Source organism: Petaurus breviceps, unplaced genomic scaffold (genome assembly GCF_028583685.1).
Source record: "Petaurus breviceps papuanus isolate PSGF00001 unplaced genomic scaffold, PetGlider_PUasm1.0 151, whole genome shotgun sequence".
Lineage (NCBI taxonomy): Eukaryota > Metazoa > Chordata > Mammalia > Diprotodontia > Petauridae > Petaurus > Petaurus breviceps.
Genome location: NW_027185712.1, coordinates 16,976,158 through 16,993,156, shown reverse-complemented (window position 1 = coordinate 16,993,156; position 16,999 = coordinate 16,976,158). Strand labels below are relative to the sequence as shown.

The window sequence follows — 16,999 nt, the reverse complement described above, 5'->3', positions numbered from 1 at the left end:
CACACACACACACACACACACACACACACACACACACACACACACACCCCTGCCAGAATTCCTTTTGTTCCTCAGTTCTTAGATGAACTCTGCTATGGTCCAGAATGCTGCTGTACTGCTGTGCCAGCAAGAGTCTTGCCCTTTGGAACTCTGAAGCTCTTTGGGGTGAGAAAGTGGCATAGTCAAGTTCTGCTGTAAACCCTTGAGTCAGCTTGTGCATCCCTGTTGCCAATGAGTGGTGGTAGAGGAGGTACCATGTTAGATTAGGGATTACTAGCCATCTCTATTGTTAACTCATTATATTTTTCCTTGGTTTTACAGATGGAGAAACTGGAAACTGAAGTGGTACAGTGGATAAAGAACCAGTCACAAGTCCTGGAGTCAGGAAGACCTTAGTTTCTTTTTTTGTTTGTTTTCTTTTGTTTAGTTTTGGGTTTTTTTTTTTGCTTTTTGGAGGAGGGAAGGCAGGGCAATTGGGGTTGACTTGCCCAAGGTCACATGGCTAGTAAGTGTTAAGTGTCTGAGGCCATATTTGAACTCAGGTCCTCCTGACTCTACAGCTGGTGTTCTATTCACTGCATGACCTAGCCGCCCCAAGGGAAGACTTTAATTTCAACCCCATCTCAGACACTTACTTGCTATATCACCTTGTGCAAGTCACTTAACCTCTGTATGCCTGTTCCCTCAACTATAAAATAGATATAATGATATCTCCCAGGATTGTTGTGAGGGTCAAATGAGATAATATTTGTAAAGCACCTAACAGTACTTGGCACATGGTAAATGTATAGAAATACTACTTATTATTATTGTAAAGTTTATTGTCATCAGCAGGCACGGGGAAAATCCTTAGACTCCAAGACTGCAGAGATGTTAAAATACACAGGCATGGATTCCAGGCAGTGCCAGGTACTGATCCCACACTACAAAAGTGATAATTAATTTATTTATAGATTGACTTTTGTGGTATTAACTAGGCCAGTGGTACCCTTATGAAATACAGTAAATTGTAAGAGAAGGAATTGGAAGGTGTTTGGGAAACAACCCAAACATAGTTAGAATGATCCTCTGGAGTTCTGGGTTCCATTCCTCCTGAATTGGTCTTTTGTAACTCACTCTGGCATCCCTCTGTTCAAAAGGATGCTTGCTCTGTGGGTATGACTTGTGCATATGTCCTCTTGGGTATTTGAAAAATACTATCTAACCGATATTTGGGTGGAGAAGGCATCAGGGCTGAATGCCCATTTACACTATTACTTGGCTGAAGTTTTATACTAAGACCTTTCCTTTTCCTTGTAAGAATGTGACCTCTTCAAAGGTTCTAATACCAAAGGGGCACCAGATCACAGATTAAAGATGGTCATTAAATACAACCCCCTTCCTTATAGAGGTGAGGAAACTGAGGCTCAGTGAGATTAAGTGACTTATCCAGGGTCACCTAGTCATTAAGTGAATAAGGCAGGATTTGAAACTGACTTAAAGGCCATCACTGTCTCAGTATGACACTGCACTGTCTCTCAGGTACTACCCTGTTAAATGATGTGACTACAGGCTCCAGAGATGTACATGAGCAAATTGGATTGAAGTGAAAGCATTGCTTATGAGTTCAGAAAAGTTTGGGAAAGAGAAATATTTCTGAAGTTTCAATTATATCTCCATATTCTCTGATTAACCAAACTAAAATCCCACCTTCTTTGAGGTTTATCAGAATATCCTTTTAGCAGGAAATAAAATAAACCCACATAAATCCTCGGCATTCCTATATATTTCCAATGAAATTCAACAGCAAGAGATAGAAAGAGAAATCCCATTTAAAGTTACTGTAGACATTATAAAATATTTGGGAATCTACCTGCCAAAACAAACCCAGGACCTATATGACCATAACTACAAAACACTTTTCACACAAATAAAGTCAGATCTAACTAATTGGAAAAATATCAATTGCTCGTGGCTGGGTCAAGCTAATATAATAAAAATGACAATTTTACCTAAATTAAATTATATATTTAGTGCCATACCAATTAATTTACCAAAAAAACTACTTTATAGAGCTAGAAAAAATAGTAACAAAATTCATTTGGAAGAATAAATGGTCCAGAATATCAAGGGAATTAATGAAAAGAAATGCTAGGGAAGGTGGACTAGCTATATCAGATTTCAATCTGTATTATAAAGCAGCAGTCATCAGAATCTCCTTTTATCTACTCATTTGTCCTTGTTTCAATGATACAGTTTGAGACTAAGAGGCAAAACAAATGTGTGCAATTGTAGGGGACAGTAAAACATGTCATTCTGGGAATAAAGGCAGAGAAGGACAAATGAGAATAAGATGCCAAGGAAAAAAATCAGTTCAGCCAGATTTTAGTTTTAAAGGAAACACCTGCTTATGCTAGGCACTGCTTCCGTTTGTGAGATGAACAATACAAAGGTTAACCATGATGATGTAAGTTACATATACATGTGTGCGTATAGATATGTGTATGTATATATACATATACATTTCCTCTGTTCTTGTCCCCACTGAAGAATTTAAATACTTAACAGGTGAGGTTGTTCTTAGTGGCCTACTGTTACCCTTGTAAGCCTTCCCTGTCCCCTGTAAACTTGCAAATAATTTTTTAAAAAGCCAGTATGGTTATAACTGAAATCTCATATTCCTTTACTCTGGCATACTGATAAGTAATGTTGCTTGATAGTTTGGGAATAAATTGTGCCAAACTATTCATCACTTTATTCCAAGACAAAACAATAGATATCAGTTCAAACCTGCGTGATAAAAGTGTAGAGAAATATTGGAATAGAAACCCTATTGTTACATTACAGCAAAGGTTCTTAACTAAGAACCATTTTGGCAGTGTGATGAAACCTATGGATGCCTTTTTAGGGTACCATTTCTAAATGCATAAAATTAAATACTTGGGATTATAAAGGAAACCAATGATGTTGAAATAGTTATCTATCCATTCATCTATCTATCTATCTATCTGTCTGCCTGTTTGTCTATCTACTTATCTATCCATTGATATTTTAAAAGTACTTGGACCCCAGGATAAGAAGCCATGCATTAAAGCAACATCAGTACTTTTCAGCAGACACATAGAAAAGTTTGACGTTTTTGGTTTGTGGGAGGTCCTTCCCTTACTCTAACCCTAGTTAAACTGAACTCTCCTATGAACTTTTGCTCACTTACAAGGCTCCTAAGCACTGAAGGTGATTCCAGGTTTCAGCCTGTCTGTAGTTTCTGTGAACCCTCTACAAGTCACTGTTTTGGTGTTAGAAGGGCTATGGCCACTTCGGTGTGCTTGGGGTTTGGAAGCTTACAACCCTGACTTCTATCAGAAATCTAACCAAGTCATGAAGGAACTTCTGCAGCCCCAAAGGGTGCTTCCTTCTTTACCTATGCAGTAGCTTCTCTGGGAATCTAGTTGCTGCTGCTTCCTCCATGGTGAGAAAGTTATTGTTTAGTTGTTTTTTAGATGGGTCCAATTCTTTATGACCTCATTTGGGGTTTTCCTGGCAAAGATACTGAGTAGTTTGCCATTTCCTTCTTCAGTTTGTTTTACAGATGAGGAAACTAAGGTAAACAAGTTAAGTAACTTGCCCAGGGTCACACAACTAGTAAGTGTCTGAGGTCATATTTGAACTCATGAGTCTTCCTGACTCAAGGACCATTGTGCCACTTAGCTGCACCATGGGGGCAATAGCAAGACTTTAAGGAAGACAAAATCCATGAAGATGATGTTTCCTCCTGGAAATGAATATTCGAATCAGGAGCTCTGGGTGCAAAAAACATATCCAATCTTGTCCAACCCTTTCTCCCCTTAATTCCTAAATCTTGCTCTTCCTGTTTACTTCCTCATGTCCCACTTCTGACAGATACTGGCTGTGTGACCCTGGGAAAGTCACTGAATTTCTCAGGGCTCTAGGCCCCTCTAAGACTCTAAGTTGCAGAGAAGGCACAGACCTGCACTGGCAAAGGAATGTTTCTCGCTAGGAACTTAGTTCCCTATATCAGTAAAATCCCCAGTCTATCTCCTCCCTATCCTTTCCTGGTAGTTTTCCAGTTATACTCGCCCAAAACCTTATAAGGCATCTTTCTTCATGTCTGGCCATCCATAGTAACCTAAAGTCACACTATCCATCTCAATTTTATCCCATTTTGTTGGCAATGGTGCCCATTATAATGCACAGAATTTGAAAAATGCAAATTCTAGGATCTCATTGTTAATAAACATATTCTCAGAACTACCTGTTAGTTTCATGAAGTGTTTCAGAATATCTGAGAGACTGAGCTGATCTAGGAAAAAAATTTATTCCCTAAATTTTACCAATCAATTAATAAATTGTGGTCTATTAAATGGCACACTTTGCAGCCAGCACTGACACTACTGTCCTCTGTGGTGTAGGTATTTGTGAAAAGGCATGGCAAAAAGCAGATGCCATAGAAATCCTATGAGATTCCAGAACTATAGGCAGTCACTTAAGGAAAACACCCAGTCAGAATTCATCAGAACCCTTAAGCAATAGAATGCTTTCCACACCCTCAATAGTAAAATGATTTTGTTTTACCTTTAAAAGGGCACATAAAATATTGACCTAAAGGCCATGCTTTCAGAAGGAAGTCTCTTTTAGCCAATACAAATAAAAACAATTTAATCTTGTTTTCTGTTTTGCTATAGAAACAGAATGGAACGATGGCATGTGGGTTGACATTTTTGTAACCCCAGGGGACACAGACTCTCCAGCTACTTCTCACTGAAATGCTAGTCACAATGGAACAGTCAGTCCCAGGTTTTTAGGTGTCCCCTGAAGTCTAAAGACCTCCATGGCTATCCTGAACCTAGAAAAGATTACTTCAGTGATAGATTATAGATTCCTTGGGCCTTCCTTCATTCTAAAGGTACCCTTAAGGTCTCAAAGAATTTTTTTTGGAAGCTACAAAATTACATCTTTCTATAATATACCGAAGAGCCTACAAAGACCCATAGATAGTTTCATTAATTGTTCTAAAGAAAAGATATTCTACCCTCATCATGGATATGATAGGAATCTTAGAGAGAAAAAAAGTCATACATGATCACTTAGGTAAATTTTCTATCACGGGGCATAAAGTCCTATAGGCTTATTACTATTAGTAATATTAGATTACTAATAGTAATATTAATTAGAAATATTACTAATAATAGTCTTATAAGCCTAGTAAATGATATATTCAAGAAGCATTATTCAGTACATTTAATATGTTAAATAAACAATAAATATTGATTATTGATTGAAAAATAAAGATGTAAATGATATGTGAAGAAAAGACCATTTAAAAGTCGCAATCAATAAAGTTCCTAGAGACCCTATAAAATACATACAGATCTACGTAAAGGCATGAAACCTAGCTTGGGAAATTTCCACAGGAATACAAAGATGTCACCACTATCATTGTCAGCAGAAAGAACCCTGGTTTTGAAGTCAGGGGACCTGAATTCATATCCTACTTTTAATGCTTATGACCAGGGAGACCTGAGACAAGTGTCTCAACCTCCCTAGGCCTCACTTTCCTCATCTGTAAAATTATTGGGCTAGATTTCTCACTCTAGATATATTATCTTGTTAATTCTGTCTACAGCAATAGCCAAGGTATCTCCCTACTTCCCTCTTAGGCTAACAGGTGGTACAGTAGATCCAGTACTGGGCCTAGAGTCAGGAAGATCTAGTTCAAATCAGGCCTTAGATATTTACATGCTGTGTGACTCTGGTAAAGTCATTTTGCCTCTCTCTTCCTCAGCTTCCTCATCCATAAAATGGGGATAATTATTAATAGCACCTAGGATTGCTGTGAGGATCAAATGAATAATAATAGTGTTATATAAATACTAATCATCATCAACATCATTATCATCATTACTAGCTAGATCCTTGCCAAATTTCTTTGGGATGAAAGGCAAGACTGGTAGGGACTGTGAATTTATTAGCATAGGCAACTCCTGAGTAAGGAAACTTGCCATCTTCTGTGAAACTTTGGGTTCTTAGAGACCAGCACTGAGAGAGGAAGTGACTTGCCCAGGGTAACCCAGCCAATAGGTGAGAGAGACAGGAAATGAAGTTGGGCTCTCCCAGCTTTGAGACTGGCTCTTGCTCCACTGCTCTATGTATGGGATTAGCCACCAAAAAATATATTATGATTAGCATGTTCAATGAATTATAATGGGACTTGAAGCAGTCAGTCTGCTAATAAACATTTATTAACCACTCATTATATGCCAGGCTTTTTGCTAAGTGCTGGAAGGAGATAAAAGAAAGAGAATCTTTCTTTGCTCTTTGACAGGAACAGGAGAAAGGTAGGAACATATTAGGTAGACTGTATTCTGTGAGTTGATATGAGAGGGAGAGAGGGAGAAAGAGGAGAGAGAGAAAAAGAGAGAGAGGGAAAGAGAGGGAGAGAGAGGGAAAGAGAAGGAGAGACAGAGGGAGACAGAGAGAGTGTGTGTGTTTGTGTGTGTGTGTGTGTGTGTGTGTGTGTATTAGAGATCCTCAGCTCTGATATCTAACTGAAAATGTTTGGCTACTCAAGAGGTTCACCACAATCCTAAAATCTTGGCATAGTCAAGTGATACAGTGACAAACTGCCCCCAGGATATATGAAATAGCTTCTGCTAGAACTCCAAAGTCCTTTCCCAGAGGGGTTTCTTCCCTCTTTTCCTATTGTTATCAGCTACTCCCTGACCTCTGCTGAAACATGGACTTGCTCCCTGAATATTGTGGTCATAGAACCTGCATTCTCTAAAATCAGCCAAGAGAAAATTGCAGTTAAAAAGCTATTCTTAGAAGAAAAATAAAACCAAATAGGTACAAAAACAGAGAATCATTAATTGTACAAACCCATAGAGACAATAGGACCACATATTTAGAGAAGACAGAGACCTCAGAGATTACGTAGTCCAGCCTCCTGATTTCACATCTTCAGCTTAGTCTTTATGTAAATCTCTAGATTTCCCGACCCATTTTTTTTTTTTTTGCCTTTTGGAGGGCAATTGGGGTCAAGAAACTTGCCCAAGGTTACACAGCTAGTTTTTTTGTGTGGGTGTTAAGTGTCTGAGGCCGGACCGAACTTGGGTCCTCCTGACTCCGGGGCCTGCGCTTTACTCACGGTACCACCTAGCCACCCCTCCAGACCCATTTCTAATTCCAATTCAGGAATATCTGTACAGCTAAAAGCCTGTTTCATTGTGACCAGAAGCATCTTCATTCACCATCTTCAATCTTCCCTTACTTGAAATGAAACTCAGTTTCTTTACTTTGTGTTGAAATTGGCATCAAAGCTATCCTGGGTTCCATCAGTGTGGTCCTTAATAGCTGCAATCACACAAATTCCATAAGCATCCCCTTGCGCAGGGTGGCTCTTTCCTCCAGAGCTCATAACTCATTTGCTTTTCATAGTTTCAAACTTGACACTTCTCTCAGCCTTCCCCCAAGCTTACATTTCTAGGTGCCCTTTCTCTGAAAGTCATTTGTAGAAGGGGAGTGATAGACATATTCTTCAGTTTAGAGCTTAGTAGCGAAAGCAATTCCCTCTTTCCTAAGAGCATTAAAGATCATACATTTATCAGACCAGGCTTGTCATCTCTGCTTACTTCCTCACATTGATGACCTGTGGATGAAATAATGCTCAAGAAAATGGTCATTTCATAGAATTGTATTAGACACTTTTACAATATCCTAAATACTTTAAACATAGTGTCAGGTGTCAATGTATAAGTTCAAAGTGTTGTGTGTCCTTTAATATATCTCGGTGGTTATATAGGATCAACTAGGTGGTGCAATGGATAGAGCACTGGGCTTAGAATCAGGAAGATGCATCTTCATGAGTTCAAATCTAGTCTCAGACACTTACTAGATGTGTGACCCTTAGCAAATGACAATCCCATGTGCCTCAGTTCCTCATCTGTAAAATGGACTGGAAAAGAAACTGGCAAACTATTGTAGTATCTCTGCCAAGAAAATTCCAAGTGGGGTCATGAAGAGTTGGACATGACTGAAATGACTTACCAACAATGGTTACAGAGCAACTCTGACAACCACCACACCTACAATCCAAAGGAGCCCTGAATTCATTCAATTCAACAGCTTCTCTTGGAAGACAGGCATTCTATAGTTCCTATATAGGTTGCTACCCATTTTCTTCCTTATCTGTCGTGTTTACTCTTATCCCTTCCTTTTCCTTTCTTGGAACTCATTGCATTGACTCCAACTTTGGTAATTCACAAAATTTGGTAAAATTTAGTAACATGGTAACTTCTCCTGCATTTCCTTGTCAGATGGTCCTGTATCAATCCACACAAATTAATTTGGCTTCCCCCAAACTTTGCAGTAGTCCAGCAGTCAGCACCACTTCTCAGCTCCAAGGAGATTGTCCTGAGAACCAGAACTCAATTGCCCACTTATTAGCTTCTGTAGCTCCTGTGAGCCAGGTTAACCTCCTGGCCTGCTGCAACAAACTATGTTCAGTTTTGAAAATAGCAAAGAAAGGGGTGGCTATGCGGCACAGTGAATAGAGCACTGGCCATGGAGTCAGGAAGTCCTGAGTTCAAATACGGCCTCAGACACTTAACACAAAAACTAGCCTGTGATCTTGGGCAAGTCACTTAACCCCAATTGCCTTTAAAAAAAAAAGAAAAGAAAATAGCAAAGAAAAAAGTCATGCAAAGTAGTTAATCAGTCAAGAAAAATTAATTAAGTGTGCTCTGGATCCTGTACTAAGCAATGGGTCGGAGAAGCAGAGTTCTTATGACTGGTTAGTCACATCAGGATTGGCATCTGTCATCCAGAATGGAGCAGAGCAGCAGGAAGACAGGTTTGGTTTAATTTCACTTACAATGTAACATAGGAAGGGAACCGGAAGCTGGTTTCAGAGTTTGCCTCTGACCATTTGAGAAATTTCTAGTCTCAGTAGATTATGAAGATCATCCAAAGTCCAGGAGCATTTGGAGTAATATGTTCTATATGAGATTCTGAACCACCCATATGATGATGGACCTCTAGACACAATAGGTACAACTGAAGCAGCTACTTTCTGCATGTATGACTTTGGACAAGTCATTTCACTTCTCTAGGGTTTCAGTTTCCTCATTTGTAAAATGAGAGGGTTGGATTAGATAACCTCTAAGGTCCTAGAATCCTCTTATCTTTTTTTTTTTTTTGCCTTTTTTGGAGGGCAATTGGGGTTAAATAACTTGCCCAAGGTTACACGGCTAGTATTTTTGTGTGGGTGTTAAGTGTCTCAGGCCGGAACCGAACTCAGGTCCTCCTGACTCCAGGGCCTGCACTCTACTCACTGCGCCACCCAGCCACCCCTAGAATCCTCTTATCTTAACACCAGGTGAAGTTGTTGTTGTATGCTAGTTGTTGTTCAGTCACAGGTGACTTTTCATGGCCCCCATTTGGGATTTTCTTGGTAAAGATACTGGAGTGATTTGCCATTTCTTTCTCCAGTTCATTTTATAGATAAGGAAACTGAGGCAAACAAGGTTAAGTGACTTGTCCAGGACCACATAACTAGTACATGTCTGGGGTCAGATTTGTACTCAGGAAGATGTCTTCTTGACTGACTCCAGGTCCAGAACTCTATCCCCTACTCCACCTAGCTGTAGCAGAAAACCTTTACCCAGGGTCAAAAGCTGTCATTGATTATTGACAGTTATGGTGACATAAGGATTGTTTAGCAGTTACTTTCAGCTCAGAAGCTTAGCTTTTCAAGGTCAGACTTCAAGAGATAGTCCATTTCCTTCCAGGACCTTTAAAAGCAATTAGACCAAGTATGACCACTGGAACCTCAGTTATGATCTTGTGATCTGAACAGCTAGTCTTCCCATTGCTTTGTTTTCTGTCCTTGCATTTCATTTGCTATTTGCATTCCTAGATTTTTGTGCTGGCATTGAAACCTTTGCTACTTGAGTTTCAATTCCCCTATCTTGAGCTCAGTTCCTCCAATCCACTCTTGGTTCTTCTAATCTTTAACTACTCCAAATGTTGACTGAAGATGTTCAGTATCATGAGACGGTCTAAAAATCCAAGCAGCCATTATCTGCTGCTGAGACAGACCTTGAGAGGGAGGAGTTTAAGATTAGAGACAAGAGAGGAGGACAAGTTATCTATGGAGGAGCACAGCTTGTCCCTAGACAGAAGAGCAGAAACCCAAGGAGTAAGAACGTCAATGCCAGACAAAACTTCGCTAGGGCAAGCGCCAACCTAAGCCGTGGGGAAACAGAACAGAGTGTGACAGGTCAGGGCCTATGGACTGAGAGGCAGAGGCGCCTCCATTCACCAGATGGCAAGGATCCTAATGACAAGGAAGATGACCAAGGGGAAACGAGAGGCTGATGCTGCTAATATATGTCCTATGGTGACAGCCAGTGTCAGAGTAATGACAAGCCAAATGTTGTCATTCAATTTTACTACATGGGTAGAATTTTGTTCAATGATATCCCAGTTGATGAAGGGGTACAAAATGGATTCAAATCCGGCCTCAGACACTCGGCACACTTACTAGCCGTGTGACTTTGGACAAGTCACTTAACCCCAATTGCCCTCCAAAAAATAAATAAATATATAAATAATGGATTCAGAAGGACCAGCGCATCCTTTGGAAGAATGGGACATGTCATGTGATGCCACTGTAGCATTATAGTCCAAACAAAAGAACAAAGGGAAAATAGTTTGCAATTGTCTTTATTGTTGTAAGCCACAGCCTACTTCAGGTGGTACACCTGGTTTCTCTATCCATTTCATAAGCATAATCTTTATGCCATAATCAATATGGATGGGTTAGGGTTTGGACCTCTTGTCCTCTCAACCACTCATCCCTCAGTTGTCAATGCCAGCTGATACTCCTCAATACTGTGTGCATGAGGCAGGCCTGAAAAGCAAACTATACTCCCAGAAACTGAGTCAATAAAGCCTAAGTCTCCTGCTCACAAATCCAACAAAACCCCTCCCTCCAATTGTTTCATGAGCAAATTCAGAGAATTAGGAGGACATTGAAATAGTCCCTTTCATTCTAAGCACAAGTTGTTTACATGCTCATTTCAGCCAGCCTCAGGATAACTAGAAAAATTCCTACTGTGGCTACTTACAAAGGGATATTTTCATGTTCCCTATTTGTTACTGTGCACCATATCCTAACCCTCTCCTAAGGAGAGGTGTATTTTCCAGTTCTCATATTTTCTCTTTCTCTTTCTCTCTCTCTCTCTGTGTCTCTCTGTCTGTCTCTCATAATACTGGTCAATCTGGATCTCTTAAGTCTTGACCATTAAGAAGGATGGAACTAGGGAGAGAGCAAGTTACACCCTTCTTCCTGGTGAATATGCCTCCTTTCTTTTTGAGTAGACTCTCTCAGGCTTAATCTGGAGTTTCTGGCATTTTTGGCATTGCACTGGGATCTCAAATGTATGCCCTGGCTGTCTTCCCACAACCCCCATGCAGCCTTCATTCTCTGGTTGGGAGTCTCAATAGAGCATTCTAGTCTATGCCAGGCTCTGTAGTCTCTGGTCTATCCTTCTCCCACTGCTAGACTTCTACAATCACTAAGTTGACTCTTCATTGAATCTGTGATCTCATCAATGTGGGTACTCCCTCTAACAGTACAGACTGCAATTCATCCACAGCTTTTCATTCTGTGTGACTTTTGTGCATGGTCCTTCGTAAATCCTCCATATGGGGACCACTTGATATGATGGTCTTACTTTTTTCTTTTAACATTCCCTGGATGCCAGCAATACTTGAGCCATTCATCTAATATCCTTGAGCTTGCCATATGACCTTCTCATCTCCTTTTCTGATGATAAATATTTCACAAGATGTATTTTATGCTACTTCTTAGGTGAAAGTCATTATTGATCACATGCTGAAGTCTATTTTTACAGCCACTATATGTTTCTGTTCTTGCTGGGTCACCTGTAATTTCTAACTCTGAAGATTTTGGTGTCCCTTAACTTATAGTGGTATATAACAAGAATACTAGGGCAGCTAGGTGGCTCAGTGGATAGCATGCCAGGACTGGAGTCAGGAAGACCTGAGTTCAAATCCAACCTCAGATACTTACTAGTTCTGTGACCAAGAACAAGTCACTTAAACTTATTTGTCTCAGTTTCCTCATCTGTAAAATAAGCTGGAGAAAGGAAATGGCAAAATACTTCAGTATCTTTGCCAAGAAAATCACAAAGAGTTAGACACAACTGAAAATGACTGAACAACAGCTAGAATATTGGTGTCAAAAGGATGGGGTTTTCAGAGATCAGCTTGGAATCATTAAAAGTACTATATGATTTCACACTATTGTCCCTGCATATATTTTACATGTATGTCATATTTTATTGTAAAAACAACAACAAAACCCCACACCTTTGTTTTCATTATTCTCTCTACTTGAGATACCCTCTCCCTATACTTCTACCTGTTGAAATTTTACTCATCCTTCAAGTTCAAATATCACCTCTTTAATGAAGCCTTTTGTGATCCCCTTTGCTCAGCGTTTAAGCCGTCTCTCTCTGTCCCTCTCCTTAATTTATGCCTTTATTATAGTATTTATAAATATTTTTGTCCATTTGCATACCTATCTTCTCTCTTGCACCAGACTGTAAACTCCTCCTCTTCTTCTATGTGGCTTCTCTGCTTTCCACCTAATTGAGGCAGAAGGAACTCCACTATTTCCAAGGTAAGAGCTACTCTTTCTCCAGAGAATGGCTGTGGATTGAGTGAGCTGAGCACAAGAATGGAAGTCTTGAATAATCTATCATCATCCTTGTCATCATCAACATCATCATCAATGGCATTAGAAAATGACAAAAAAAATATCTTGTGTGGGCTGGTGTCAGTCACTAATTAGTGCCACCAATAGTTTGCTGCAATTTTTATGATGCAACTCATATATCTGTAGTCATTCTTTTTTTTTTCTTAAATGGAGGTAATAATACTTTGTTTTTATATACACATGTGTAGGTTACTAAGAAAATGAACATAACATGCTCTAAAGTCTATGAATTTAGGGTTAGGTAAGGATCAAAACTATTATTACATTTGATTTAATTATTTTGTCCTGTGGTCACTTCCTAATTAAGCTTGGGGTTGCATTCAAGGCTAAAAAGTTCAATTCCTCAGCCTTAATTTTTCTGGATATTATTCAAGTAACAAAGTATTCATTTGAGAGTACCAAAAACCATAAGGATATTAATTCATTTGCCAGTCCCAAATTTAGGAGTTTAACATATATGGCATAAGACAACATTGAGATAAAACCACTGTGGCACCAAAAATTAAACTTTATCTCCCTTGATTGTACAGAGGAAAGAGCTCAGGCTCTAGAACTGAAGGTCCTACCTCTGATGCATACTGTAGTGAGTGTGTGTGTGTGTGAGTGAGTAAGAGTGAGTGTGAGTGACTGGGTGAGTGAGACAGAGAAAGACAGAAACAGAGAGAGGGAAAGAGACAGAGTCAGAGAGACAGACAGAGAAAAACCTAGAACAAGTTAACTTCACTGATCCCAGTTTTGTGGGGAGAGGGCTGAGAGAAGGGAAATGTAGGAAACTTGGAAGGGAGACTGGATGGTTTTTGGGGTCCACTCTCAATCTATTATCCTGTGACTCTTTCAAAGGAGGTGGTACATAATATCAAGCTAACTACATGCCCTAACCCTAACCCATCCTACCCATAAGAACCTTGATAGAACCTAAAGTCACGGTTCTCTGCTGTTTCCTACTCCATAAGGATGCTTAGGTCCTAACCTATATAAAGCAAATGCCAATTTTAGGGGTGTGATACTTGACCCTACAACATGCTCTAAATATGTCGATGTTTTCTTAGTAGACAAAAGAAGTTAGTAACCCGGTGGTTCCCTTTAAACAAATAGCAGCTTCATAAGGGTTGACATTAACCATACTGCCAATTCAGGGAATAAAATCCCATTACAGACCGAAACCCACTACTATTAAATGCCTTATAAAATATTGAGTGCATGCCACTGTGAAGAAAATGTTTTCCTAGAGAGGCAAAGTAGTTTCTTGGAAAGAAACCTAGATCAGGACCAAGGAGCTTTGGGTTCTTCAAGGTCCAGCTTGGTCACTATTTAGCTTGGTAACCCTTGGGTAAGTCCTTTCCTTTACACAGGGTTACTCAGTTTCCTCATGTGTTAAATGATGTTATTGGACTAAGTGATCTCCAAGGTCCTTGAGAGCCTGGAAATTCTGTGACTGTATCTTATACTAAAGCAAATCTCACTGTAATCCAAAACCTCAACTCCTTCATATATGCCCTAAAATCTTACTTGAAGGAGGGGATACTGATCTCCCCTGAGCAGGGTCATCATTTAGTATATACAACTTTTTTTTCACACTCTCCTCATTTAATGCAAATGTTTCAAAATTAAAAAAACAAAAAAAACAAAAAAACCCACCCAACAACCATACACAAAGTTTCACTCATGCTTCATTTAATTTTTTAATTATACACTTTAATTCTTAATTAGGCACCTGAAGCAACCGACTAAATGTGTGTTAACCTGCTGTTGAGCAACAGAAGTGTAATTAACTGCCGGAAAAACAGTCTTTAATTTAGCTTTCACAGGAAAAAGCAAAGACCAGATCAACTCATTTTTGCAATTCGCATGAAGAAATATAAAACAGCTTTTGTCACGTTTATCTGAAGCTGGAAAGATCTCGTTTTACTATGCAATGCCCATTATTTAAGCCAACAGACATTCCTACATCAAAGCCAAGCCCGGTATTTTTAAGGCGACAAATTCCTTTTCTTGTCCAGCCCGATACAGTTCATGGGGTTCCTTTTACATGCTTTGGGCTAAAGACTCACTAGGGCTCACTACAATCCCCGGCTTGGGAAACCTGAAATACAGTACAGGCAAAATGTTCCTAAATGTCCCCTTTGTCCCCCATACCCTGCTCAGATCCTGAGGGTCTGAATATCCCTTGAAAGGCAAAGCTTTTGAGTTCCATTTCTTTTAAATATTTATGAGTTGCCAGGCTTGAATTTTCTAAACCGGCTCGATGTCAAAGAATCAAACCAAAGAAGTTATCAAAAATGTCAATGCTTCCTCCTCCCACGAATTAACAGAGGAAGAAGGTAACTAAAGGTGTCTCTCCATCTGCATCGGAGACTGCCCACGAATGTGGCACTTTCTGTAATCCCAACATACCTTTATGCTCAAATAGTTATCACCTCGGGTCTTGGGAGCAGGGGCTCTGGGATTCATGTTGGCACTGCCTTTGTTCCAATCTCAATGTCAAAAATGTTTCCATAAAATCCACTTTGTCAAGAGAGCCCACACTGTGCAGAAGTCCCCGGTACCCTGAAAAATTTCATCTGACACTTCCCTGCCGCCCTCATAGATCTCCGCTTTAGCCCGCGGTCTGTCCCGTGCTACATTTCTTAGGGGAAGTCTCAGGCTGCACTTAGAAAGTCGCCCACTTGTTAGACCGTGAGAAAACGAGAGCTCCCACCTCCTGAGCCTCACGGGCTAAAGGCTCTCCAGCTGCTTAATTATGCAGGCTGATGTAACTTCCTCCATCCGCACAGAACAGAGACCTTCCCGCTCAACCACCAAACAAAGCTATTCTCACTGCCCCTCAGGGAGCCAAGGGTTCTTCTTCTCTCATTTTACGCTGGGATGGGGGGAAATAAAAATACAGCAAAGTTCTTTCCAAGATGAAATTACAATCTCCTTTCCATATCAAAGGACAATTGCTCCAAAAGTTGGCTTAACACATTAGTAGATTTGCAATAGCCCTGATATGCTGATTAGAGGGATCCCGCAGGCAATGAGGAATGATGCCTTTGGTAACATGAGAACAGCTACAGTTGAATATAGATTCCTTAGCCCGAGTTTAAGGAGCACCTGTATTTTAAGGAGATTTGAAATTTACAGTAAAAGGTAAAGCAGAAGAGGATCAACAGGATTTCCCTTTCTCTATTTAGATTTGAAAGACTGCTCCTTTATAAACAGAGAGAAAACCCCCATAAGAAACTGAATTTAGGAACTTCAGTCAAAAAAGACCCTAGATACAACTAATCAAACTATCCTATGCCTGAATAAGAAAATCATTCTTCTTCAACTGTAAAATAAGGGAGTTGGACCAGAAGTCCTCTAAGCTCCCTGACAGCTCAGAAACTGTAACCCTATGTAAGATCCTGCTACAAATTCCTCCAAAGTAGTCTCTCAACGTTTCTGGTGACCTCCAATCAGAGACAACCCAGGCCTCCCAAGACAACCCGAATCTTCCACAACAATCTTTCTAAATAATGGAAATTCATTTCAACAAATACTAAGAGACTCCTTGGTTAGATGCACTAAGCCCAGAAGAGATGAGTGGCATGTGGTTTAGGATTCCAAGCTAAGGAGTTTTGTACTTTATTTATAGGTAAATGAGAGCAAGTGAAGTTTCTAAGGGGAAGGGATGCCTGTGATGGGAGCAACACATTAAAACTTTCATCCTAGGAACTAGGTAAAGGATTTAGAGTGAAGAAATTGGAGTCAGAATCACCAATTAGGAAACTGTTATGCTTCTCTCTGGTGAGTTGATTGACAGCCTGAACTCAGGCGATTGGTTGTGTGAATGGAGAAAAGGGAATGAATGGGAGAGATAGTATAGTTGTATGGATTTAAAAAAAAATTAAGATTAAAATTCTTAATCCTCTTAATCTGCATGAATTTTTGCTTTTTTTTATCCTATTAGGCTCAACAATAGTCAACATAAAGATTTGCATTTAGCCTGATTTTGGTTGTTTAGTTGATTTTCAGTAATGTCCAACTCCTCCTCCTTTTCTTCCTCCTCTTCTAGTAAGTATCAAGTGTCTGAGGTCACATTTGAACTGAGGTCCTCCTGACTCCAGGGCTGGTGCTCTGTTCACCTCACCACCTAGCTGCCTGCCCTACTCCCCCACCCCCCAGCTCTTCTTTACAACAGTACTGGAGTGGTTTGCCATTTCCTTCTCCAGATCA

General features: G+C 39.9%; 1 protein-coding gene across 3 annotated transcripts in view; it reads right to left on the bottom strand.

The window, feature by feature from the left end:
• The window catches only part of PLEKHG4B (pleckstrin homology and RhoGEF domain containing G4B), a 210,556-nt gene extending 194,147 nt beyond the window's left edge, over positions 1 to 16,409 (bottom strand). For 2 of the 3 annotated variants that reach the window (XM_069075981.1, XM_069075982.1), the window contains exon 1: positions 15,197 to 16,409. In XM_069075981.1, the coding sequence (XP_068932082.1) occupies positions 15,197 to 15,253 (57 nt within the window). In that variant the 5' untranslated portion in view covers positions 15,254 to 16,409. The remainder of the gene's footprint in view (positions 1 to 15,196) is intronic. The other variant, XM_069075984.1, reaches the window with a different exon arrangement.
• Between the last annotated feature and the right edge of the window lie 590 nt (positions 16,410 to 16,999).